Here is a 25,095-nt window from a genome sequence, read left to right as displayed (position 1 = left end):
TCTTATGAAATGCAAGTTGGTGCTCTTTGACCAATATATCCCCATTTCACCCACCTGTCAGCCCCAAGTAACAATTCTTCTACTCTCTGTGTCTATGAATTCAGCTTCTTTAGCACATGTAAATGAGATCATACAGTATTTGTCTTTCTCTTTCTGGCTTATTTCACTTAACATAATGCTGTCATGGTCCATCTATATTGTCACAAGTGACACAATTTCCTAATTTTTAACAGCTGAATAATATTCATATATGTGTCAGTTTTTTTATCCATTCATCTGTCAGTGGACATTTGGGTTGTTTCCATGTCTTGGCTATTGGAAATAATGCCTCACATACAGAGGAAATGCAGATCTCTCTTTGAGATGGTGATTTCATTTCCTTCAGATACATACCCAGAAGTGGGGAATGCTAGATCATATGATAGTTCTATTTTTAACTTTTTGAGGTGTCTCTATACTGTTTTCATAGTGACTGATCAATTTATGTTACCATCAACAGTGTACCGGGGTTCCCTTTTCTCCATATCCTGGCAATGCTTGTTATTTGTTGTATTTTTGATAATAGCCATTCTGACAGGTATTAGGTGATTATGGTTTTGATTTGCATTTCCATAATGATTGGTAATGTTACATATCTTTTCATGCACCTGTTGGCCATCGGTATGTCTTCTTTGAAGAATGTCTATTCAGGACATTTTTTTTTTTTTTGCCCATTTTAAAATCAGATTATTTGATTTTTTGCTATTGGATTGTATGAATAGTTTATATATTGTGAATATTAACCCCTTATTTGGAACATGGTTTGCAAATATTTTCTCCCATTCTGTAGGCTGCCTCTTCATTTTATTGACTGTTTCTTTTGTTTTATAGATGCTTTTTAATTTAAGGTAGTCCCACTTGTTTATTTTGCTTTTGTTGCTCATGCTTTTTTGTGTGATATCCAAAAAGTTATTCCCAAGACCATTGTCAAGGAACTTTCCCCTATGTTTTCTTATGCTATTGTTAGTTTCAGATTTTATATTTAAGTCTTTAACCTGACCCGTGCCAATGTAAAAACATTAGAAAATGGAAAAGAATGCCAAGAAAACTGTGAAAATTATTTAATATCCCACTACCTAGAGATATCCACAGCAAATATTTTTTCCTCCAGTTTTATTGAGCTGTAGTCAACATATAACACTGTTTAAGATGTGCAGCATGATTTGACTTTCAAGAGTCTTCTCCAACACCACAGTTCAAATGCATCAATTCTTTGGTGCTCAGCTTTCTTCACAGTCCAACTCTCACATCCATACATGACCACTGGAAAAACCATAACCTTGACTAGATGGACCTTGGTTGGCAAAGTAATGTCTCTGCTTTTGAATATGCTATCTAGGTTGGTCATAACTTTCCTTCCAAGGAGTAAGCGTCTTTTAATTTCATGGCTGCAGTCACCATCTGCAGTGATTTTGGAGCCCCCAAAAATAAAGTCTGACACTATTTCCACTGTTTACCCATCTATTTCCCATGAAGTGATGGGACCAGATGCCATGATCTTCGTTTTCTGAATGTTGAGCTTTAAGCCAACTTTTTCACTCTCCTCTTTCACTTTCATCAAGAGGCTTTTTAGTTCCTCTTCACTTTCTGCCATAACGGTGGTGTCATCTGCATATCTAAGGTTATTGATATTTCTCCCAGCAATCTTGATTCCAGCTTGTGCTTCTTCCAGTCCAGTGTTTCTCATGATGTACTCTGCATATAAGTTAAATAAGCAGGGTGACAGTACACAGCCTTGATGTACTTCTTTTCCTATTTGGAACCAGTCTGTTGTTCCATGTCCAGTTCTAACTGTTGCTTCCTGACCTGCATATAGGTTTCTCAAGAGGCAGGTCAGGTAGTCTGGTATGCCCATCTCTTTCAGACTTTTCCACAGTTTATTGTGATCCACACAGTCAAAGGACTTGGCATAGTCAGTAAAGCAGAAATAGATGTTTTTCTGGAACTCTCTTCTTTTTCCATGATCCAGCGGATGTTGGCAATTTGAACTCTGGTTCCTCTGCTATGGTAGTTAATGGAGAACCCCAAGACAGTTTGTGCCAAGGGGGACCTTCCTGGCTTGATGCTGCCCGTACCCCCATCCCTGTGGGTGAGCCCCTGCCAGCCCTTGCCACCACAGGAGACCCTCCAACACTGGCAGGTAGTTTTGGTTCAGTCGTCTGTGGGGTCACTGCTCCTTCCCTCTGAGTCTTGGTGCACAGAAGATTTTGACTGTGTCTCCAAGACTGTAGTCTCTGTTTCCCCCAGTGCTGTGGAAGTCCTGTAATCAAGTTCTTCTGGCCTTCAAGGACAGATTCCCTGGGGATTCCAAGTCCCTTTGTCAGATCCCTAGGCTGGGAAGCCTGACATGGGGTTCTGAACTTTCAGAACAGTGGGAACACTTCTTTGGTATTATTGTTCTCCATTTTGTGGTTTACCCACCTAGCAGGTATAGGATGTTACTTTATCATGATTGCACCCCTCCTACAGTCTCTCTATGGTTTCTTCTTTTTCTTTGGATGTGGAGTCTTTTTTTGGTGGGTTCCAGCATCCTCCTGTCAACGGTTGTTCAACATCTAGTTGCAATTTTGGTGTTCTGGCAGGAGGAGATGAGCGTACATCCTTTTGCTCCACCATCTTGAACTGGAAGGTTGCCCACTTTTCAGTTGGGTTGTTTGTTTTCCTGGTATTGACTTGCATGAGCTACTTGTGTATTTTTGGAAATTAAGCCTTTGTTGTTTCACTTGCTAATATTTTCTCCCATTCTGAGGATTGTCTTTTCACTTTGCTTATAGTTTCCTTTGCAGTGAAAACGCTTTTAAGTTTAATTAGGTCCACTTGTTTATTTTGTTTTACTACCATTACTCTAGGAAGTGGGGCCGTAGAGGATCTTGCTGTGATTTGTGTCAGAGTGTTCTACCTATGTTTTCCTCTAAGAGCTTTAAAGTTTCTGGTCTTACATTTAGATCTTTAATCCATTTTGAGTTTCTCTTTGTATATGGGGTTAGGAAGTGTTCTAATTTCATTCTTTTACACTCAGCTGTCCAGTTTTCCCAGCACCACTGATTGAAGAGACTGTCTTTGCCTCATTGTCTATTCTTACCTCCTTTGTCAAAGATAACGTGCCCGTAGGTGCATGGGTTTATCTCTAGGCTTTCCATGTAGTTCCATTAGTCTATATTTCTGTTTTTGTGGCAGTACCATACTGTCTTGATGACTGTAGCTTTGTAGTATAGTATGAAATCAGAATGGTTGAGTCCTCCAGCTCCGTTCTTCCTTCTCAAGTTTGCTGTGGATATTCAGGGTCTTTTATGTTTCCATACAAATTGTGAAATTTTCCGCTAGTTCTGTGAAAAATGCCATTGGTAATTTGATAGGGATCACACTGAATCTGTAGATTGTGTTTTGTAGTATATTCATTTTCACAATATTGCTTCTTCCAACCCAGGAGCATGGAATATCTCTCTATTTATGTCATCTTAGATTTCTTTCATCAGTGTCTTATAGTTTTCTGTATACAGTTCTTTTGTTTCCTTAGTTGGGTCTGTTCCTAGGTATTTTATTCTTTTTCCCTAGAAGTTTTGACTGCCTTCATCTAATTTCCCCTCCTCCCAACCTCACCCCTAGTCTCTGATAGCTACAGATCTGATCTCTTTTTCTACAAGTTTGTTTGTTTTTGAAGTATAATTGATCTATGAAACTATGTTAGTTCCTGTTATGCAGCATAGAGATTTGATATTTTTATACATTTCAAACTGATCATCACAATAAGTCTCCTTATAATATGTCACAATGCAAAGATATCACATAATAATTGACTGTTCCCCACACTGTACATTTCATAACTGTGGCTCATTTATTTTGCAACCAGAAGTTTATACCTCTTAATCTTTCTCACCTATTTGCCCCACCACTACCACTACCTGAAATATCTGTATTTATCTTTCTTTGTCTGACTGATTTCACTTAGCATAATACCCTCTCAATCTATCCATGAGGTCACAAATGGCAAGATTTCATTCTTTATTATGGATGAGCAATATTCCTGTGTGTGAGAGAGAGAGAGATCGATCTTTATCCACTCATGTATTGATGGGTGGGCACATAGGTTGCTTCCATATTTTGACTGATGTAAATAATGCTACAATGAATATAAAGGTGCATATATCCTTTCTAATTAGTGCTTTGTTTTCTTTGGATGAATATCCAGCAGTGGAATTGTTGGATATGGTAGTTCTGTTTTTAACTTTTTGAGGAATCCCCATACTGTTTTCCATAGTGGCTGATCATTTTACCTTCCCACCAACAGTACCCAAGGCTTCCCTTTATTCCATATCTTCACCAACACTTGTTACTTGTTGTCTTTCTGATAATAGCCATTTTGGTTGGCAGCTATATGTCATCTTTGGGAAAATGTCTGTTCAGATCCTCCACACTAATATTTTGCCATTCTTCCTACCCATCTTTATTTCTGTACTTTGTGTATTTATACAAAGGTAGTGGCACAGTGGTGTACAGTTTTATGTCTGTGTCCTCTGTTTTTTACATGAGTAGTTTCCCATATCCTTGTATATTGAACAAAGAAGCTGTTTAAAATTATGATACAACATTAAAATTATATGGGTATGCCGTGATCTGTTTAATAATTCTGTCATTATTGGGCATTTACATTATTTCTCCCTTTTCTAATTAGTATTTTTATGAGCATCATTTTAGATAAATATTGTTTCCAAGCTTATGATTATTTCTTTAGGATAGATTCCAAGAGAAGTACCGAGTGTTTAAAATGCACATTATTGCACAGAATGATTATGCCATTCTAGACTTCCACAAGTGCCTATATTCTTCTAGCCTTTAGCCAGAATTATTTTTTTTAATTATGCTACTCTGATAAGGAAAAAATGTTATCTGATTGTTTTATTTTGCCTGTCTTAAGTACTGGTAAAGTTCAACCATTATTCATGTTTATTAGCCATTTTAGTTCCTTTGAGAATTGAGCTTCGAAATATTTTTTCATTTATATTAGTGTTTACTATTTATCCAAGCGATTTGTGTGAACTCTACATACTAAATATATCAGTCCCTTTTTCTAAACGTTATTTCATTCTAAGAAAAACTTTTATTTCACATTTGACTATCTCAGTGGTATCTTAAAATTGGTCTAAAATCGAGACCACTACAAATTAAATTCTCTGATTGTCTTTTCTGCCTAAGATAGAGCATAACATAGTATTTATTCAGCCTGAAATCCTGTCTGAACACCAGCTTATGGTTCAGATTTTCTTCCTCTCTTCACCCTTTGCTGTGGTTAAAAACATGCATTTCTTTGTGGCCCCTGGTAGATTTATGGAGGAGATAGTCCTTGGGACCCCAGCTTCAGTGAGTCTCCTCCATGAGATTCCCCATCTTCAGAGCTTTTGCTTTCTTAACAGTGTATAAATTCATGGTACAGTCAGTGGCATCCTCAATTCCATGACATATGGTGTGAGTTGTGAATCTTTCTAATTTGTATAGTTTACAAATTATTTGTATAGTTTACAAATATATTACGGGTCTTTTACTCCTCAGGTGGCCAGATCTATTTTTTTCTCATTTTTCTCTACATTTTATAACATCTCTATTCAGATATAATTCACATACTGGGAGATTCACCTTTCCAAAGTATGTGATTTGGTGATTCTTAATATATTCACAAAGTTGTGAAAATATTACCACTATCTAATTTTAGAACATTTTCATTACTTCTAAAAGAAACTTACATACCCATTAGCAGTTACTTTTCATTCCTTCCTTTTCCTAGCCCCTGGCAACTACTCATTTATTTTCTCTCTCTGGATTTGCATATTATGGATATGTCATATGGATGGAAGTAACCAATATGTGGCCTTTTGTGTTTGGTCTTTTCACTTAACATGATGTTTTCAAAATTTAGTCATCTTATAGTACTTTACTTTTTTATTGCTGAATAATATTCCATTGTATGGAAAAAATACATTTTGTTTATTGATTCACTGGTTGATGGATAATTGTGTTGTTTACATTTTTGGCTATTATGCTGCTATGAAAATTCATACACAAGATTTCTGTGGACATAAGTTTTCATTTCTCTTGGTATATACCTAGGAGTGGAATTGGTAGGTCGGATGGTAATTCTGTTTAACATTTTGAGGGACTGCCAAACTCTTCTAAAGCAGCTACACAATTTTGCAGTCTCACTAGCAATGTATGAGAGATCCAGTTTTCCGCATCCTCACCGATGTTTGTTACTGTCTTTTTAATTTTAGACATCCTAGTGAGTATAAAGTAGTATCTCAATGTGGTTTAGATTTGTATTTTTCTAATGACTGATGATATTCAACATCTTTTTTTGTGCTTATTGAGTATTTATATCTTCCTTGGAGAAATTTCTATTCAAATACTTTGCCTATTTTTAGTTATTTGTCTTTTTATTGTTAAGTTATAGAGAGTTCTTTATATATTCTTGACAGGAGTTTCTGTTAACAGATATATTATTTACAGATGTTGATTTAATTTATACTAGATGGTGTGAGGTAGGGTCCTGCTTCATTCTTTTGCATATGGATATCCAGTTGTCCTAGCATCATTTTTTGAATGGCCTGTTCTTTCCCCCATTGGATTATCTTGGTTTCCTTGTTGAAAATCAGTTGTCCACAAATTAGGACTAATTTCTGGATTGCCCTCAGGGTGCTCAAGAACCTGCCACACATCCCGAGTCCACACGTCACTGAAGGCCACCACAATTTACTCAGTTATCCAGACCAGACATGTTGGCATCAAGCTTTGTAAAGGCTTAACCACTGACTTGCAGTCACTCACCAATACCTAGTTGTACCTAGAAATAGCAAGTGTCCATTGCTTCTTCCACGATGCCTTTCCTGTTTTAACTGTGTTTCTTGTGATTTGGATTTGTTTTGTTTGTTTTTGCATAAAGTTGTGGCCCTCACATTGCTTTCTTAGCTCCAGTCATAGCCACCTTGTACTACTTTACTTTGTACTGCTGAATAATATTCCATTGTATGGATATAACCCACCCAATCCAGTGTCACCCCACCCCAGCCTCAGGGATCAATTTAATCGCCTCTTGCTGATTTCCATGCTTAAAAAGAAAACCCTCTCATGTTTCAGAAGTTTTTTTCTTGTTAAGAACTTCAATGTATTACCTAGTATGCAAAATCCTTAACTCTGCCTCTGAGTCCCAGTGTGAGGCGGCCTCTCTCTCCCTCCCCTGTGATTTCCCTCCCACATTCCATGCTCTACCCTATCCTCTAGGCTCCAGCAGCTCTGAGCACCCTACAGTTATCCCTACATTCAAGGCTACCTATACATCTGTACAGCCCTTGTCCCTTTGCCTGTAACAATCTCCATCCTTTCCTGGTCTTCCTTCACTTCTCAACTCAGACAATGCTTCTTTCATAGAACTTACTATACTTTGCCATAGTGAGCTATTTCCTCACTTGACTTTGCATACCTGAAAAGTGGGGACTGTGTTTGGTTCTCATATATATTCCCAGACCCTAGCACATTTCCTGGCACATTGTAGCCAATCATTATTTGATGAATAATTGAATGAATGAATGGAATTTAATTTAAAGTACTTAGGGTAGCAATTTAATTAGTAATGTTGACACTTTAAAATGCAACTTCAACATCTTTTATCAACTATGATTAAGTTAAAGCTCTTAGTTCCTACAGGCATACTTGCTTTGTAGGTGAAAACTTCCCCTCGCTACCCCTAACCTCAAGAAAACAGTACCTGGTCTTCAGGTTTCTTTTTTTTAATCAAAATTTTTAATCTTCTTAAATCCATTTATCCCACCCCAGAATTGAGTCCTGCTGTCAATGTAATAATGTTTACAAAATCCAATAATACTTTCTGGAAATATTAGTCACTGTAATGTTGAAACCTCACTGAAATTCTCTACCCAGATAATGTGTCTAAAGTACTAAAACTTAAGTTTTCTGGAAGGAGTAGAATAATACATTAATTAGTTAAAAATCAACTGTCCTAAAATTTTGGAATAGTTAATTCATTCAGCCAACATGTGAGCACATATTATATACCTAGCATTATGCTAAACATTAATAAAAGCTTTTTTGAAAAAAATTAATTCCATTGGTAATTTCATAGCCTGTTTTGGGTCAGGGATTGGAACATGAAACAGATTTATAATGTAATAAAGCAGCTGTTGGTCGAGTTTTTGCACAGGCTGCTGTAGGTACACAGAGAGAAATAAAATTGATCTTCCCCAAAAGAACTTAACAATGAAAAGAATATTTAAGTCCTAAAATGCAAGCCAGCATTTCAAGTTAGAGGCAAGAAAGACATCTCATGTAGGAGGAGCAGCATGTACAAAGGCCCAGGGGTAGGAATAAACAGAAGAGTTTCAGGGGTGGCATATGGGTGAGCTAAAGACAAATTCAGGAGTTTCTGTGGCACGAAAGAAAGTAACCAGCCAAAACCATCCTTTGAGATTATCCCATCAAAATGAGTCCCTGAGGTATTCAATTTCTGCAAGATTCAAGTCCTTATCCACTGAGAGAGTCTCAGATAATTCCTTTAAGGAAGAGTCACCATTTACGACAAAAGTAAAGGCTTTCTTTAGGTGCTGTGTGGCCCTTGCAGGAATTTATTTGGGGTCTTCTCTTCTCCACATTGCATGTATGCTGATAATGAGCAAAGAGTTATTTCTTTACTGGGGCTCTTGGCCTTTGGTCCATTATAAGTCACAAGTACAGACCGTTCTCTGAGCATCTTCCCCTCACTCACCCTTCCGTGTTGCTGCCAGCATTCTTCTGATCCTAGCTCTCCCTCAGTTTAGGAAATGAGCATTGGCCTAGAACAATGCAAGTCTCAAATCTTTTGGTCTCAGGGCCACATTACATTATTAAAAATGACTTAGGACCCCAAAGATCCTTTATTCACGTTTATCTAAATTTATTTAAATGTCTATATTTAACCTATTAGAAATTCAAATTGAGGGAAATTTTAAATATTCATTAATTATTATAAGATAAAAGCAAAAAATTGCATGTCAACATAAGTCAATATTAACAAAAAAGTAATTTTGAAAAGTAATTGTATTAATAAATAATAAAATAAATAATAAATAATTGTAAATTATTGTATGAGAATAAATAATTGTATGAGAAAAGTGGCATTATTTTATATTTTTTCAAATCCCTAATTCCAGCTTAATAGAAGACATCTAGATTCTCATGTCTGCTTCTGAATTCAATCCATGATTATAACCACAGGTCATGTAGAAAACTCGGGAGAGAATAGGAGTGAGAAAGATAAACAACTTATTGATATTATTAAGAAAATTGTTTTAGCATCACAGACCTTCTAAGAGAATTTCAGGGGATCCTAGCAGTCCCTGAACAACACTGAGATCTTCTGGCTTAGAAATTTTAAAATACAGTTGACCCTTCAATATCAATGGAGCGAGTGGTTAGGAGCACCAACCCCCTGCATGATTAAAAATTCCTGTGTAACTTAGTCGGCCTCCTTCTGTGTGCTTCCTCAGCATCTGATGATTTAACCAACCCTAGGTTATGTGAAACTGTTGTATTTAGTATTGAATTCAAACCTGTGTTGTTCAAGAGTCAACTCTACTATATTGAAAGATGAGAGATGAAGGTTTACAAAAGTTAGCAGATAGAATGTTAAAGCAAAAACCAGCATGTGGATAATTACTTCAAGCAAGTGTGACCACTGTTTTGATGGGATGATGAGTTTAAAAAAATGTGACTTACTTGTTCCACTTATTTACCATTAAAATCCATTTCAATCAGTCTTTAAACATTCAAAATCTTCCTCCTCAAAGAAAAATAAACTCTAGTTTTATCTTTCCCACCCCTCACTTTAATCAGAAGATAGAATGCCAAAGAGCTAGGAAGTGAACCACCAATTAAACAACTTCAAAGAAAGACACCTGGAGTTTCATGCTTTCTAGCTCTGGACCTTGAGCAGGTCACAACTTTTCTACTCTCAGTTTCTAGACCCATAAAAGGGCTTACCTCCCTCACATGACCATCTGGATAATTTGAGATGTGGAATGTTAGTGTTGGCTTCCAAACTCTCAAGCCCTCTACACATGTTATTGATTATAATTATGTTATTATTATTATAATACTACTCATGGGACACATAAACCTCCCCTTCTCTTTAAGTGGAGAGATTGCCCTCTATGCTTTCCTCATTTGTGTGTCCCAAAGCCCTTCTCCAGCTAAGTTCTTGCAAGCCGCCGATGGGAAGGCCCCTGATGAGCTGTATAATCTAAGCTCTGAGATTCCCAAGGCCAAACACAATCAGTCTAATGCATCAGCTGTCAGGTTACCCCTACATGCAAACCTCCAAAGGAAGAGAGACACTGCCAAGACCAAGTTCAGGGAGAAGTATAAGCAGGCTTCAGGTAGGGAGGCTTCCTCAATGCTCTCACAATGTTCAGACAAGAAGAATAATTAAAGAGAATATAAATGAAGATGGTCTGGCTGCACTGAAGCAGCTCCCATTGACATATCAAAAGTAAAGTCACAGCCTTCAGTGAGCATGATTGATGGTGAAGTACACTTGCCTTGGTACAGGTTTCCAACACACTTCAGAAGTCATAGAATGCTATTTGGACAAAGATCAGGAGTGAATAATACATCTAATGTAACCATGACCTAGAAAAGACTGAAAGGGTCGGAAATTTGAGTGGAAAGTCACTCAAAGAAAAAAAGCAAACCAGAAGTAACTTGGCTAAATTGGGTAACATAAGTATAAGATTAAACATTGGCATGTTTAGAAATTCCCAGTCCCAAGTTAATAAAACTGGGGTCATGAGAATTCTCCTTACTTTACCATCTGCGTTTATCAACCCACTCAGCCTCCTCTCAGCACTAGAAAAACATTGCTCAGAGGAGGAAAAATAATTCTTTAGCAATAAACATTTGAATTTCACCTCAAGTAAGACTGCATTTCAAAATCTGAAAAGACAGCTCAACCCGGATTTATTCTAAGACATTTTGATTTAAGTCACTTTGGACAAATAATATTGTTTCCCTTTCCTTGTGTATGTAAAACAAAGCTCCTTGCGCCCTACTCAGATAGTGACTAAAATGTTAATAAGTCATGAGTAAAATTTTAATTAAAAAATATTATTAATGTGGTTTTACAATAATTATCTATTTTTTTCTTTTTCAAGCTTTGAAGGCGTCACCTTCTAAGAAACGGTGCAACTCCATCGCCGCCCTGAAGGCAACCTCACAGGAAATTGTGTCCTCAATTAGCCAGGAATGGAAGGATGAGAAGCATGATTTGCTGACTGAAGGGCAGAGTTTTAGCAGCCTTGATGAAGAAGGTAAAGACACAGAACTTAAACCACAAGAATTTTTTCTTTCTTTTCTTGTTTTTTTTTTTTTAATTTTATTTTATTTTTAAACTTTACAATATTGTATTAGTTTTGCCAAATATCGAAATGAATCCGCCACAGGTATACCCGCGCTCCCCATCCTGAACCCTCCTCCCTCCTCCCTCCCCCACCCTCCCTCTGGGTTGTCCCAGTGCACCAGCCCCAAGCATCCAGTACCGTGCATCGAACCTGGACTGGCGACTCGTTTCATACATGATATTATACATGTTTCAATGCTATTCTCCCAAATCTCCCCACCCTCTCCCTCTTCCACAGAGTCCATAAGACTGATCTATACATCCGTGTCTCTTTTGCTGTCTCGTACACAGGGTTATTGTTACCATCTTTCTAAATTCCATATATATGCGTTAGTATACTGTATTGGTGTTTTTCTTTCTGGCTTACTTCACTCTGTATAATAGGTTCCAGTTTCATCCATCTCATTAGAACTGATTCAAATGTATTCTTTTTAATGGCTGAGTAATACTCCATTGTGTATATGTACCACAGCTTTCTTATCCATTCATCTGCTGATGGGCTTCTAGTTTTTTTTTATTCATACAAGTAATGTAAACTCACAGTAGAAAAATTAGAAAATAGTTTCTCTAAGAAACAAAGTTTCTTAACTGACTTTTTTTTTTTTTTTTTTACATCAGACAGGTACTGTGCCGGTGTCTTAACAAGGTTTGCAGGGAGGCACATGTCATGCAGCATCATGAACACCCAATCATCACACTCATGAACTACAAAAGGATCTTCTTAACTGATTTTTTAAAAGATATTTATAGTATGACACAGTTAATGTAAAATTTTTGAAACACATAAACAATCCCGTATTGGTTTATGGTAAAAAAAAAAATAATTAGAACATACTAAAATATTCAGAAACAAAGATCTATAATCCCACTACCTGAAGGTACCAAATCTGAAGGTTTTGGTATTTTCACTAGTAGACCTTGGTCTGTGCTTATATATATATATATATTTTTTTTTTTTTTTTCAAACACACATAGACATTATATACATATACGAGGCAGGAAGAAAAGGGGACAACAGAGGATCAGATGATTGGATGGCATCACGGACTCTATGGACATGAGTTTGAGCAAGCTCCGGGAGTTGGTGATGGACAGGGAAGCCTGGTGTGCCACAGTACATGGGGTCGCAAAGAGTCAGACACAACTGCGCGACTGAACTGACCAACAGCATAGCAGTGAATTACCAATTTATTTTGGTCCTTTTTAATGAGTTTAATAGAAGTTTTATAATTTTCTCCTGGCATGTCATGTTCCTACCTTTTGTTAGATATATTTCTCAAATCGTTGTAGAGATAAAGACAGATATGTGTTTTCTGTCTTTTCAGATAATGTATCTTTAAGATTTGGTTTTTCTGGCTATTTGTTGCTACTGCATAGACCTCACATCTTTCTTACTTGCTGACTAGGGCTTCTGGTACAATGATAAATAGAAGTAGTGCTTGTGGGCAGCCTTGCCTCATCCTGATTTTAAAGGGAATTCTAATGTTTCACTTCTGAGAAAGTAGTTTGATGTATCAGATACCCATAGCCAAGTCAAGGAAGTTCCTTTTTATTCCTAGTTTCTAAAATTTTTGTCAAGAATGAGTGTTGCATTTTATCAAATGTTTTTCTCTATCTATTGAGTTAATCATTTGGATTTTCTCTTCTAATCCTATAAGAGGAAGTAACATTTTAGATTTTATTATCAGTTTATTCTTTTGGGAATCCCAGCATTTCCTGAAAGTTTCTTTTACTTCCTGTAGAATATTAGATCTCTCCTTGGGGTTTTATTTTCCTCAAGAGTCTTTAAAATAGCGTGTTCATCCTTGGCCCTTTTGCAGCACTTATCCATACGTGCCAAGTTGGATTTCTTTAACTTTTACCCAGATTTAGCAATTTCGACAAGAGTTACTGAATTGCCCTTGCTGCTCACTCTGAGTTAATGGCTCCAGTTTCTGACATCCATGCTCTTTCCCTAGCTTCCCTGTGTTGGTATCTCCCTACGACACTGCTTAATTCTCTAGAATTAACTCATTTTTAAACTGTGACAAACTTTCAGATAGTGTGCTCAATATGGCTTCTGTCAGCTATACTCATTTAAACATGTATATATTGCTTCTAAAGTGTAAGCTATGAGTCCAGTTGTTAATCTAAGGGGATAAGTATAATAAATACACTACATAGCATTTAGAAAGTCTGGAAACATAGGAAGCAGTGCACAAATCGTGCTTTTTTTCAAATGAACTACTGGATCTACTGCTTTGAATCTAAAGGCATTTCACCAGAAAAGGTCTCGGAAGGTTGAAGAAGAACCTGTTGAGCGTATTCTTTGAAACTGTTGATGTATTATTTTTAAATGAATTTATCTGGACAATTCTCTGCATCTACAAAGTTTGCTGCAAGCTTCAGTCTTTTTATAATGCTCTGCATTTGGGGACTTCCCTTTCAGAGTGCGCCAACTCATCACCGAACGCCCCTCCGGTGTTTAATCATGTGTTCTCTGTCATTCTCAGTATGTCTGGGTTGTATTCGTTTTCTTCTGCCATGTGATAAATGACCAGAAGGTTAGCAGCTTACCTCCACTTATCATCTCCAGTTCTGTAAGTCAGAAGACTAGCAAGGTTTACCTGGTCCTCTGAACACAACTTTATCAGGGTCACCTCAGAAACGGGTCATCAAGGTGTTGGCTAGGCTGAGTTCTCATCTGGAGGTTCTGGAGAAGACCCCTTCCTCCAAGCACTTCCTGTTGTTGGCAGAATTCACTTCCTCGCAGTCGTAGGGCTGAAGTACTCATGTCTTTGCTATCTGACAGGTGTGGGCCGGGTTCACCCCTAGAGACCATCCTTGTTCCTTGCCATGCAGCCCCCTCCATCTTCAGACAGAGACTTTCCTGCAAGTCAGTGCCCCTCACACTTGGAATCTCTGCCATGACGGTGTCTGACCCTTTAATATAGTTAAAGGGTTCACATGATTAGGCCAGGCCTACCTGAATAAAGGGTAAACCCTCTGACTAACTCAGGGTTAACTGATTAGTAGCCTTAATTAAATCTGCAAGATTCCTTTTGCCACATAAGATAAAATAATAACAAGAATAATATCTCATCATTCTCACAGCTTCTACCCACACTCAAAGGGAGATTATATAAGGGTGCAGGTCACTGGGGAACATTCTAGAATTCTTCCCACCATACTAGTTAGTTTTTTTTAAAACTGAAGGGTATGGGCACATAAGGAAACAGTGCTCTGGTTCATGGAGCTGCTCCTAAGAGTCAGCTATCTGGTGTTTGGGTGCTCTCTGACCCAGGCCCAAGTCACTGGACAGGTAGTGTTTTTCTATAATCTATCACTCAGGAAGCCTCTGGTTTATGAAGTCAAGCTGAGTATGCCCAAGACCCAAGTCTGTAGTAGTTGTTCTCAGTCCAGCTCCATCCACCTTATATTTAATAGCGATTCATTGGAATCTGATGTGAGCTTGTGTTTCAGATCCACTTTTCTATATTCTTGAGAGTTTTCATATTTTTCTGTGTATTTAATGAGAAGGTGGAATCAAGTATGTTGAAGATTGCCAGCCATTTGTCAACTGCTAGACTTGTTGATTTTTGAATGTTGAGTACTTGTATAATTTTATATGTTCATCATCTATTAGTCATCATGGCAATTCTTTATTTTGATCTGACTCAGAGGCAAAACTGCACCGTCTCCTACACTTTAATGTGTGTCTAGTCTCCTAGTCCAGAGTCCAGGCCTTCTATGCCTTCCCCCTTTTCCTTCCATTACTCACCCCACATCTCCATCTATATCCCTCCAAATCCAAAGTCCAAAACCTCACATGTTGTTATGCCAATTAGGGTCAATTTCCATTCATACACTTCATGACAGTACATAATTCTGAGCCTGTAAAAGAATACCACAAACACCTTAAGGCTACATTGTATTTATTATCATCTGTTTTAGCTTGCTTTGGGGAAAGGATTAAAAAGAATCCACAGTACAGCATAGTGACTCAAGTTAATAATAACTGTATTGCATATTTGAAAGTTGCTAAGAGAGGAGATCTTAAAAATGCTCATCACCAGAAAAAAATGCTAAAAGTGTGTGTGGTGATGGGATGTTAGCTCAACTTATTGTGATGATCATTTCACAATATATATTGGGTTAGCCAAAAAGTTCACTCGGGTTTTTCATACCATCTTACAGAAAAAACCCAAACGAACTTTTTGGCCAATCCAATAAACATATCAAATCACTATGTTATATACCTAAACCTGATCCAGTGTTATTGAATATGTGTCGGCTGTAGTTCCATAAAATTAAAAAATAAAGTATCTCCATGAGGGGAATAAAGGTCCAACTATGGAATGATAAAAACAAGATTCGTTCACAATATTCTATCTCTGGGAATTTATGTTTCTTTTTAAAGGAACTCTGATCTTTGCTGTTGGTCCCTTAAGCAAAACACTATCTCTGACAGACTGACCAGTAATTGGTGTGAATTTGTCCATTGGGAGAGGATGATTTAAAATGATCCAGATTCAACTGTCCAAAAAAAAAAAAAAATCCATGTAGACTCAGAGTGAGCATAGCCTTGACTGTTCTACTTTCCTGATGGGGGATACTCTTGCATGAGTACTTCCATAGGTACCTACATTTTAAATAAAAATGAGTTCTCATTAAGAAAAAAAAAAAGCAGTCTTGCTTGTTAAAATATAATATCAAGGAGAGCTGTGAATAATATTCACAGATGCATGTGGGCTCAAACAAGGTTAAGGTCTAGCTGGCTGTTAGTCTCTGAAGCATTTGTTTCCTGGCTCTTAGCAAATCTGAGTTCTTAGATCTGCACTGAGAATCGCAGATGTGAGCACAGCCTCACAAGGGGGATCAGGTTCACTGTTTATACATTTGCCAATCATCCTTTTAATCTCTGTCGAATTATCTCTTCAAGCTCCTAGGAGTTTTTTATGTCATCTTTTGAAACAGTAAATCACTTTATTAGGTTTGAAAAAGAACATTCATAATGTCATTTCCATTAGCCATTTTGTAAATTAGTGCAATTTCCTTTCTGTTTAACCTGTTTCCAAGAAGCTATTTACATTTCTGCTGCAGTTCAGAGGAGCACAATTAATTCACAATTTAATTTGCAGCCTGATATGTAAAATGAACGCTTTTGACTCATTTAGATGATCATAGACACTGAAACAACATTTATTAGTGAGATTCATGAGGGCTTGTTTTGCTTTTTGTCACGCAGCACTGGGATCCCGACACAGGCCAGATCTGGTGCCTAGTACTCCATCGCTGTTTGAAGCCGCTTCCTTAGCGACCACAATTTCATCTTCTTCCTTGTATGTCAATGAACATTATCCACATGACAGGACTACGCTTTATTCAAACAGGTAATACTTAGTACAATCAAATTACCAACCAGCTATTACCATGTTAATGTCACAGCTAGACCAGCGTCTCTGAATGAGTCATCCAGTCATCCCTGACAACCAGGTTGTGACCATTGCCTGCCCTGTAAGAAAAACAGAAAATCTGCATTTTTACCGTGGTAGGAGGGAAGATCCTTATGATTTTATTCACAGTTAATCATCGTGTCCTGTAGAAAGTATGTATACTTGATTCTATGGGGGAATGTGAATCTTTCATCATTTTTGTTTTAATAATCTTATGAATTTTTGTAAAGCAAGCACTCTTGGTTAATATTTTCACAAATAGTTGCAAAGATATTTGAGTATTTTCTTTTTGTATGAGTGATCTTAGTAGCCACGATAAACAGAATAACAGCCCTCCTGTCTATGTCCTAATCCCCGGCACCTCTGATGCTCTTCCCTTACATAGTGAAAGGGGCTTTGCCAATATGACTAAGCTAAAGATCCGGAAATGGGAAGAGTATCCTGAATTATCCAGATAGACCCAGCACAATCACAGGGTCCACATAAGAGGAAATCAGGAAGGATTAGAGTCAGACAAGGAGCTGTGATGGCAGAAGCAGAGATAAGAGAGGGAGAAAGATTTGAAGATGCTACATTGTTGGCTTTGAAGGTATACAAAGGGGCATGAGCCAAGGAATGCAGGCAGAGTCTAAATGTCAGAACAGACAAGGAAACAGTCTGCCTTAGAGCATCCACAGAGGAACACAGTACTTCCAACCCTTTGAATGTTAGGACTGTGACTGCTAGAGGTATAAAATAATAAATCTGTCTTATTTTAAGCCATGAAGTTTATGACAGTTTGCCACAGAAGCAATAGGAAACTAATACAGTGACTCTCAAACATTTACTGTGAATCTGAATGTTGGGGTGGGTTACTGAACTTTCTTGGATAGAAAGTTAATTTTTGTTAGGTATTTTTCTAATAAAAAATTAGGTAAATAAAATGTTTTCAAACACTGGTTCTAGTAATAGAAAATATCTTCACCAAAAGATCACAACATTGTGAGATTAGCTATTTTTTCTACTTTTATATAGGCATTTTTGTAACTAGCTTCAATTACAGGGTAGGGAATACTGTGTATACCTTCTCAGTAATTATCTGTTAAATGTTGAACTGGTTCTTATTAAAATTCAGCTCTCAAGAATCAAGATCAAATTTGTACAAGTGCTTTTTATACAGTAAGTTATTTTCCCCCTCCAACCTAGCAGCTTGGTTCACCTCCAGAAAGAGGACTCAATATGATAGATTCATTTTTAATGTGTGCATCCTTGTAAATCCTAGCTTGGTCTTCAGCAGGTTAAGATTTGGCAGTTGAAGCTTCTGTAGAAATTCCTTTTTGTTGCTGCTCCCTTCTCTGTCAGCTAGATACAGGTTAGGTGGTAGCAGGTGAGACAGTCTGAAAAAGAGGAAGGAAGGACAAGGTGATTCACAAATCTTGCCTGGACTTCCATTTGGATCACTCTACTCTAGGACCAACAAATAAGGCTCTGTTGTAACTTATTCAACTCATCTGAACTGTAAAAGTAATTTGGGTAGCTTCCTCAGATTAGAAAAATTCAAAGTAATTTATACCATGAACATGTACCTTGAAAGTTCAAATTTGTTATGTAAATTAGTCAAGCAACAGTTTTTCCTGTTCATATGGTACAGCTGTGAAAAACTGTTCTTTTGCTCTCAAATGTAAATAGCAGCTCAAAAGATGGAAAGTCACAGGAAGTTCTTTGAAAGGTCAAAATCAATTCTCATGTGAAGCTGTGGTGGTTTCTTTACCATTGGATAGTTGGATGTGCTGTTAAATTACATACTAGAATTTTCAGCACAAAAATACAAGGGTTTCGTATGTTTGTTTTTGGTGGCAGTGGTTGTGGTTCAGTCTCTTGACCAGAGGTATTTAACTCTTGGGTATTTATAAGGTTCCTTGAGGATCTGAATCGGAGTTCCTTCTAACTCCCAATCCTTTCTGGCCAGCTTGGGAGATACCTTGCCTGTTCCAGGGCTGTGGTATACAACTCTTGATACCTTTATTTATGCTGATACAGGTTATCATTTAGATGGGAAAAGCATCAGTGTTGTCTATGATATTTTCCCCTTTCTCTTTTTTTAAGTGAATTATTTGAAATAAATCTTCTGTGGCATTGTATCTCCCAAGTTACAATTTGATATATTTAGCTATCCATCTGGGTTCAGTTGCAAGAACAAGAAACCACTCAGTCTTAAGCAGAAAGGGATTTGATACAGAGAATCCGCAAAGTCTTAAAGGCTTGGGGGTGCGTTGTGCTGTGGGTGGGACATTAGAAAATCCACTCCAGGTACACACCCCCGAGCTGGCCCACCAGTAGCCTTGCAACCTTTGCCACAATCAAGTGGAGGTCCTGCCGGAGGGATGCAAGCCAGAGAAAAGCATGTTGTGAACTGAGAATATTTTTTAAATAAACCAACATTTTAAAATCATATCACTAAATCATCACTAAGTAATCATATCATATTTCACTAAAATGCCCATATTCTTTTGAAAACCCACTAGTTGTGGCATCACTGGGCTCCCTTGCTTCACGCTGGAGAGGAGCACATGGACGCTCTGGGTCAGCACCCTCTGCTGTGGTCACCTCTGCTCTGGCCTGCCTGCTCCTGTGGGCATTTCTGCTCTTCACCCATGATGTGTAAGAGAAGTCAAAGACATGCCTCAGATCTTAAGACTGCCGTAGGGAAGTCATAAGGAAAAGGTGCAAAAAAGGCACAGAGGTGCTAAAGAACCCTGAAGAGAAATAATGGTGATTCAACCCCAGGGAATCAATATGCCTACTTCCCCACCCACCATGCCCACCCCTAATTACTCAGCAGGGAAGCCTTACCAGCCAATTGAAAAGAAGTTGTCATATTTTGTTCCTATCATTTTTTTCCTTTAGAGTCCTCCAAGTCCTACATGATGTCTCTTGAGGCGATACATAGACAATATTCTAATTCTCTTCAGGCCCGCTAAAGTTTAAAACCTAATCCAGACAGCCTGTAAAGAAAATTGGTGTTATAATTCATGTTAGGGTTTCCCTTTTCTTTATGAATCACTTTTATGTTAAGGCAGAGTGGTCTGTTTTCCCACTTCCACATCATACTATACGTAACTGTACTTAGATATGCTGTGAATATTCCAACTAGCAGTTGTCATTGTGTCCATCCTTTCAGAATCTTTTAAGTTTGAAGAGTGTCAGTTAGTGCCTAGGTGTTTCCACTCCTGAATCATATACTGTAGTGGGCTGCTGCTGTCTCTTAGAATTACTCCTTTTTTTAAAAAAGATTATTCTTTGTGACTTCAAAAATTCCAGTAGCAATTTATTATTTTTTTCCAGTGCATTCCAAAATTTGACTAGGAAACAAAAAATACTATCATTTTTAAAGTATATATTTGACTTGATTACTGGGAGTATATATTTTCAAGTTCTACTCAACAGTCCTATGTTAGAGCATGGAATTCATAAGACTACAAAGGAACTGTTATAAGTTCTTGCTTCCCAGTCAAATGGTGGGATTTTAATTCTGAAGTTTTGATTCTTGAATTCTTCTTTCCTAATAAGAATTCTGTTTTTATCTATATAAATTGAGCATTAAGGAATACAGAGGCAAATGTGTTTTACCTCGAAGTTAAAAACAGTTTAGTGTTGTGGAAATTGGATGCACACATGAATCTTAATTCTTTTTGTGATTTCCTGCACAGTTGGTAGCAAACATGAAGCTCTTATAATGCATAAGGACAGAAAGCCCTACTGCATTCCAGTATGTTTATCCTTTCCACACCAAAGATGTCTTTACCAACATCACCACTCTGTCTAGTCTCATGTTTTGCCAGTCGCTATTTCTAATAGTTGGCTCAGACTGAAGACATTTGAAATATTGAGAAAAGGACGGATAGGTCAGAGGAAAACCACTGGTCATTCGTCCACGGAGAGACAGCTGGCAAAGGCTCCCTAAATGTGGAGTCCAACATTTGAGACCTCAAAGGCTGACTCAGTGGTTCCAAGCACAGTTCTGGCCCTTTCTTCCTGCCAGTAGAGAATGGTAAACCTCAGAGAGGGTGGAACAGTTGCCTCTATCTACAAGCTCCTCCCCACAAATTGCTCATCATTCAAATTTAAAGACATATAAGTAGAGCCATCCCAAAGAATGTTAGAGACCCATTATTTTACAGATGTTGTCTAAAAGATAAAGGAAGAGAAATGCAGAGACATGCATTATATGACATATCCAAAGTCACAGAGCCTGCTAACAGGATTTAAATCGGAACACAGGTCTCTGGGGTCCAAGCCTCGCGGTCTTTCCACTGTACCACCTTTCTCATCATGGTCTCCGAAGACCTCTGGTCTTATCCTTGATGTGTATGTTATGCACAGATGGTCAGTTGGGGTTTTTTTCCTTAATGTGAATTCTGGCCCTCTGAGCATTTTTTATTTTCACTATTTAATAACTAAAGTATTTCTAGTTGGCAAAGTAGTGGGCTTATGTTAATATCTACCTATGATGTTTATTCTAGAAGTCACTGAGCTAAGTTTGCTTACTAAAAACATGATAGTTATGGGAACTTTTCTATCATAGTACTAGTTATACTTCAAACCATCAAATATAATCCAATAATAACTACAAAATAGCTAGTTATGGGGCCTTATTAAGGATCTGTGTTCTCGACTCAAGTCACTTCATTCTCATTGTCGTTCATTCGCTCAGTCATGTCCTACTCTTTGCGACCCCATGGACTACAGCACCTCAGGTTTCCCCTCCCTCACCATGTCCCAGAGCCCACCCAAATGCATGTCCATTGAGTCAGCGATGCCATCCACCCGTCTCATCCGCTGTCGTCCCCTTCTCCTCCTGCCTTCAATCTTTCCCAGCATCAGGGTCTTTTCTAGTGAATTGGCTCTTCACATCAGGTGGCCAAAGTATTGGAGCTTCAGCATCAGTCCTTCCAATGAATAATCAGGGCTGATTTCCTTTAGTAATTCTCACAGCAACCCTATCTTATCTCCAGTTTACAGATGAGGGATGCTTAGCAATTTAGCTAACTTTCCTGAGGTCAAGTGGCAAAAAAATAGAGCCATGTTATCCACACACAGCACTGACAGGGAGTGTATTAAGGCACAGCCTCAGCTAGTCAACAGTTGTCCTTAGACAAGGACAGTTGTCTCAGACAAGATGGCTTTTAGATGATGCTTTTAATGGAAATTCAGTAATATCCACACACATTCTCTTCTTCCCTATCTGTTTTGCCTTTTCTTTTTCCATGTGATTTTGAGTAAGGGTTTTCACTTTCAAAAATGTTAGTTTTGGTTTTCAAACACTAAAAATATGACATATTAGTTTAAATTCACAAGAAACTTAAAATAGCTGTTTCCTTACGTTTTTATTTTCAATTCTCCAGATACACTTCAAATTGGTACATGATCATTGAGAGACTTTTTAAATTGAATTATAGTTGATTTATAATATTAGTTTTATGTGTATTACATAGTGATTCAATACTTTAGTAGATTATACTACACTGAAAGTTATTACAAAATATTGGTCAGATTCCCTGTAACCTTGTTGCTTTTATTTGTTTTGTACATGGTAGTTTGTATCGCTTACTCTCCTGCCCCTAACTTGCCCCTCCCATGCTCTCTCCCCACACTGGGAATCACTAGTTTGTTCTCTGTATCTGTGAATCTGTTTCTATACTTGTCATATTCATTCATTCATTTTTTAGATTTCACATATACGTGTTAATATACAGTTTTTGCCTTTCTCTGTCTGACTTTTTGCTAAGCATAATAACCCTGTACATAATACTCATTGCTGCTGCTGCTGCTAAGTCGCTTCAGTCGTGTCCGATTCTGTGTGACCCCATAGAAGGCAGCCCACCAGGCTCCGCCGTCACATGGTCATAAATGGCAGAAGTTCACTGAGAAGAGACTTGTTAGGTATGTTTCTGCTTGATTTAGAAAACCCTGAATCCTCTGTTGACATAGTAAGGTTCAAAGGAATCTTTATTACTTACAAAACAAAGGGAGAAAATGTTGGGGGCACAAACTTGCTAGTAATTCCAGTTCTGTAACCATAACCTCCAGAGAGGGACAGTGCATGCCTGCAGTATCTGCTGTGGCCATGGCAGCTCCTTGCTGTACCTAGATGCCAGCTGGGGGCTCTGCCAGCCCATCAGAAGGTCTCTGTAGCCCTTCTGTTGATGCTAGATTTTGAACCTGACCTCGACAGACTCTTGTGCTTTTATGCATCTTCATCTCAGTACTCCTGCCTGCAGATGGACCTTCTTGCCACCATCAGCCCCAGTCAGGTTTTTCTCTTTCACTTTCAGTATTATAAATCATCAGTTAGGGCATTAGTCCTCCAGCTGCCACTTCCACCTCTCGAACATTGGGCAGGTCACCTTAACTTTGTGTGCCTCAGTTCCTCATTTATAAAATGTGGATTATTATGCTACCCACCAGAGCATTGTTACAGAGATTAAATGTAATAATCTTTGGAGAGCACTTATGCCTCTTGGCACATAGTAAGCAGCCTCAAAATACTCGTTAAAATAAGTGATTCCAGACCCTGACACATTGCAGTTTCCCCATAAGTCCCACTCTAAGGGGCAAGATATAGTTATTTTTGGCAAAAAGCCCTCATGGAGTACTCTGTTAGTCAGAGTCCTGTCAAGGAAACAGAAAACACACTTGGAATTTCAGAGAGAATTTAGGAAAGGGTTACAGAGTGTGGGAGGCTGAAAGAGTGAAAGCAGGGAGTTGCAGAAACCCAACTAAATAACTGCAGGAAACTGCTCCTAGCAGGAGCCCTGCCATGTCACCAGAACCTCAAACTCAGGAAGGAGGCCACACCTGGGGACCAGATGCCCCCTGAGGAACAGGGACAATAGAAAAGGATGTCACCTACAGAGCTGGGAGAGTGGCAGGGACACGGCCAGCTCCAAAGACATCACCAAAGAAGAAAGAAAGAAAAATGTAGGAAGAGACCCAAGCCTTCTCTCTTCCTCTTGTCTCATTTCCTGGCAGTGTCCTCAACTGGCAGAACCTGGCCAAGGAGCCTGAGGTACGTGGTTTGCCAACTCTTGGCCCCAGCTTTGCAAAGGAGAGTTGAGACAGAATATTAATAATAGCCTCAGCACACAAAGGGAAAACTGAGATAGATATAAAATCCTTCACACAAAAGAATTATAAAAATCAAAGTTTTATAAAGATTGAGTGTGTGCAAGAACAAAAATCAATTTAGACTCTCTTAAAGGGAATCAGAGCCAATTTATTACTGTGCCAAGGTAATAATAGAACGTAAGGTAGCTATAATTTTTTTAATAATGTGGGTAATTAGAGACTTCAGTATTTACCAATAAGTCTGATAGCCAATAATGCTTTCCCTGATACTATACTAGAGTAGATGCTGGTTTTAAATACTCAAAGAAATGTCTTAGCTAATTCCAGGTACATGGGTTAGATAAGAAAGGTTCTTGAGCTCAAGAATTCCACAAAGAGGTTTGTAAACCTGGGGAATCCAGCTGATAGAGCAGGCGATAGACAAGGTAGCCATCACCCCTGCCCTAGACAATGCACTTTATTGCCAAGACCCCAGTCCACCCCATCTTATCAACTGGCTATAACTCAGTTTAAAGCAAACACATTTGAGGCAGTGGAGAGATGTAATGTCATTTCCATTCTCCTTAGAGTTAAGAGAAGGGTTTAGTGTCAGGAAAGCAGGTCACCAAGCAAATGATGATACATGTTTGGGGAGAATAGCAGTCCTGAGAATCCTGAGGCAAAGCCTGCTTTGTTACCCAGCCTCCCAAGAGAAGAATGTCTTATTTTAGAAATTAGGACCTTTTTAGGCATGCTGTGTTTCAGGCAAATCTAAGAGCCATGTTCATATCCTTTTCCAGTTGTGATTGGGGCCCCTGCAGAGAAAATTGGAGCCTGATTCAGCATCACAGTATGCCTGTTAGTTTAGCTTCCTCTCCACAAACCCAGGCCAAAAGAAACCCAGATTTACATCATATACTCTATGCCTGGATTTTGTTAGATGACACTGGTTTTTTTTTGACAAATTATAAAATTACTTCTGAAGTGATTAGCTTTTCAAATGATCCCTCATATGTTTCAGCCTAGGCAGGAAATTGAAGTGAACTTTTCACATATCTGACATTTATGAAGAATAATTTAGGATTCAGCATTAATTCAAAG

General features: G+C 38.1%; 1 protein-coding gene and 1 non-coding gene across 2 annotated transcripts in view; one reads left to right on the top strand and one right to left on the bottom strand.

Annotated features, from left to right (window-relative positions):
* The window catches only part of PIP5K1B (phosphatidylinositol-4-phosphate 5-kinase type 1 beta), a 347,555-nt gene that overhangs the window by 243,839 nt on the left and 78,621 nt on the right, over positions 1–25,095 (top strand). The window contains exons 12-13 of the mRNA XM_070375799.1: positions 11,229–11,384; positions 16,701–16,845. Of these exons, the coding sequence (XP_070231900.1) occupies positions 11,229–11,384; positions 16,701–16,845 (301 nt within the window). The remainder of the gene's footprint in view (positions 1–11,228; positions 11,385–16,700; positions 16,846–25,095) is intronic.
* LOC138989042 (small nucleolar RNA U13) lies at positions 12,086–12,190 on the bottom strand. The gene has a single exon (XR_011465285.1). It is a non-coding gene; the product is annotated as a small nucleolar RNA U13 (small nucleolar RNA).

The sequence above is a fragment of the Bos mutus genome, chromosome 8, assembly GCF_027580195.1.
Source record: "Bos mutus isolate GX-2022 chromosome 8, NWIPB_WYAK_1.1, whole genome shotgun sequence".
Taxonomy (NCBI): domain Eukaryota; kingdom Metazoa; phylum Chordata; class Mammalia; order Artiodactyla; family Bovidae; genus Bos; species Bos mutus.
The sequence above is the reverse complement of the archived record's forward strand: the minus strand, read 5'-3'. Positions and strand labels throughout refer to the sequence as shown.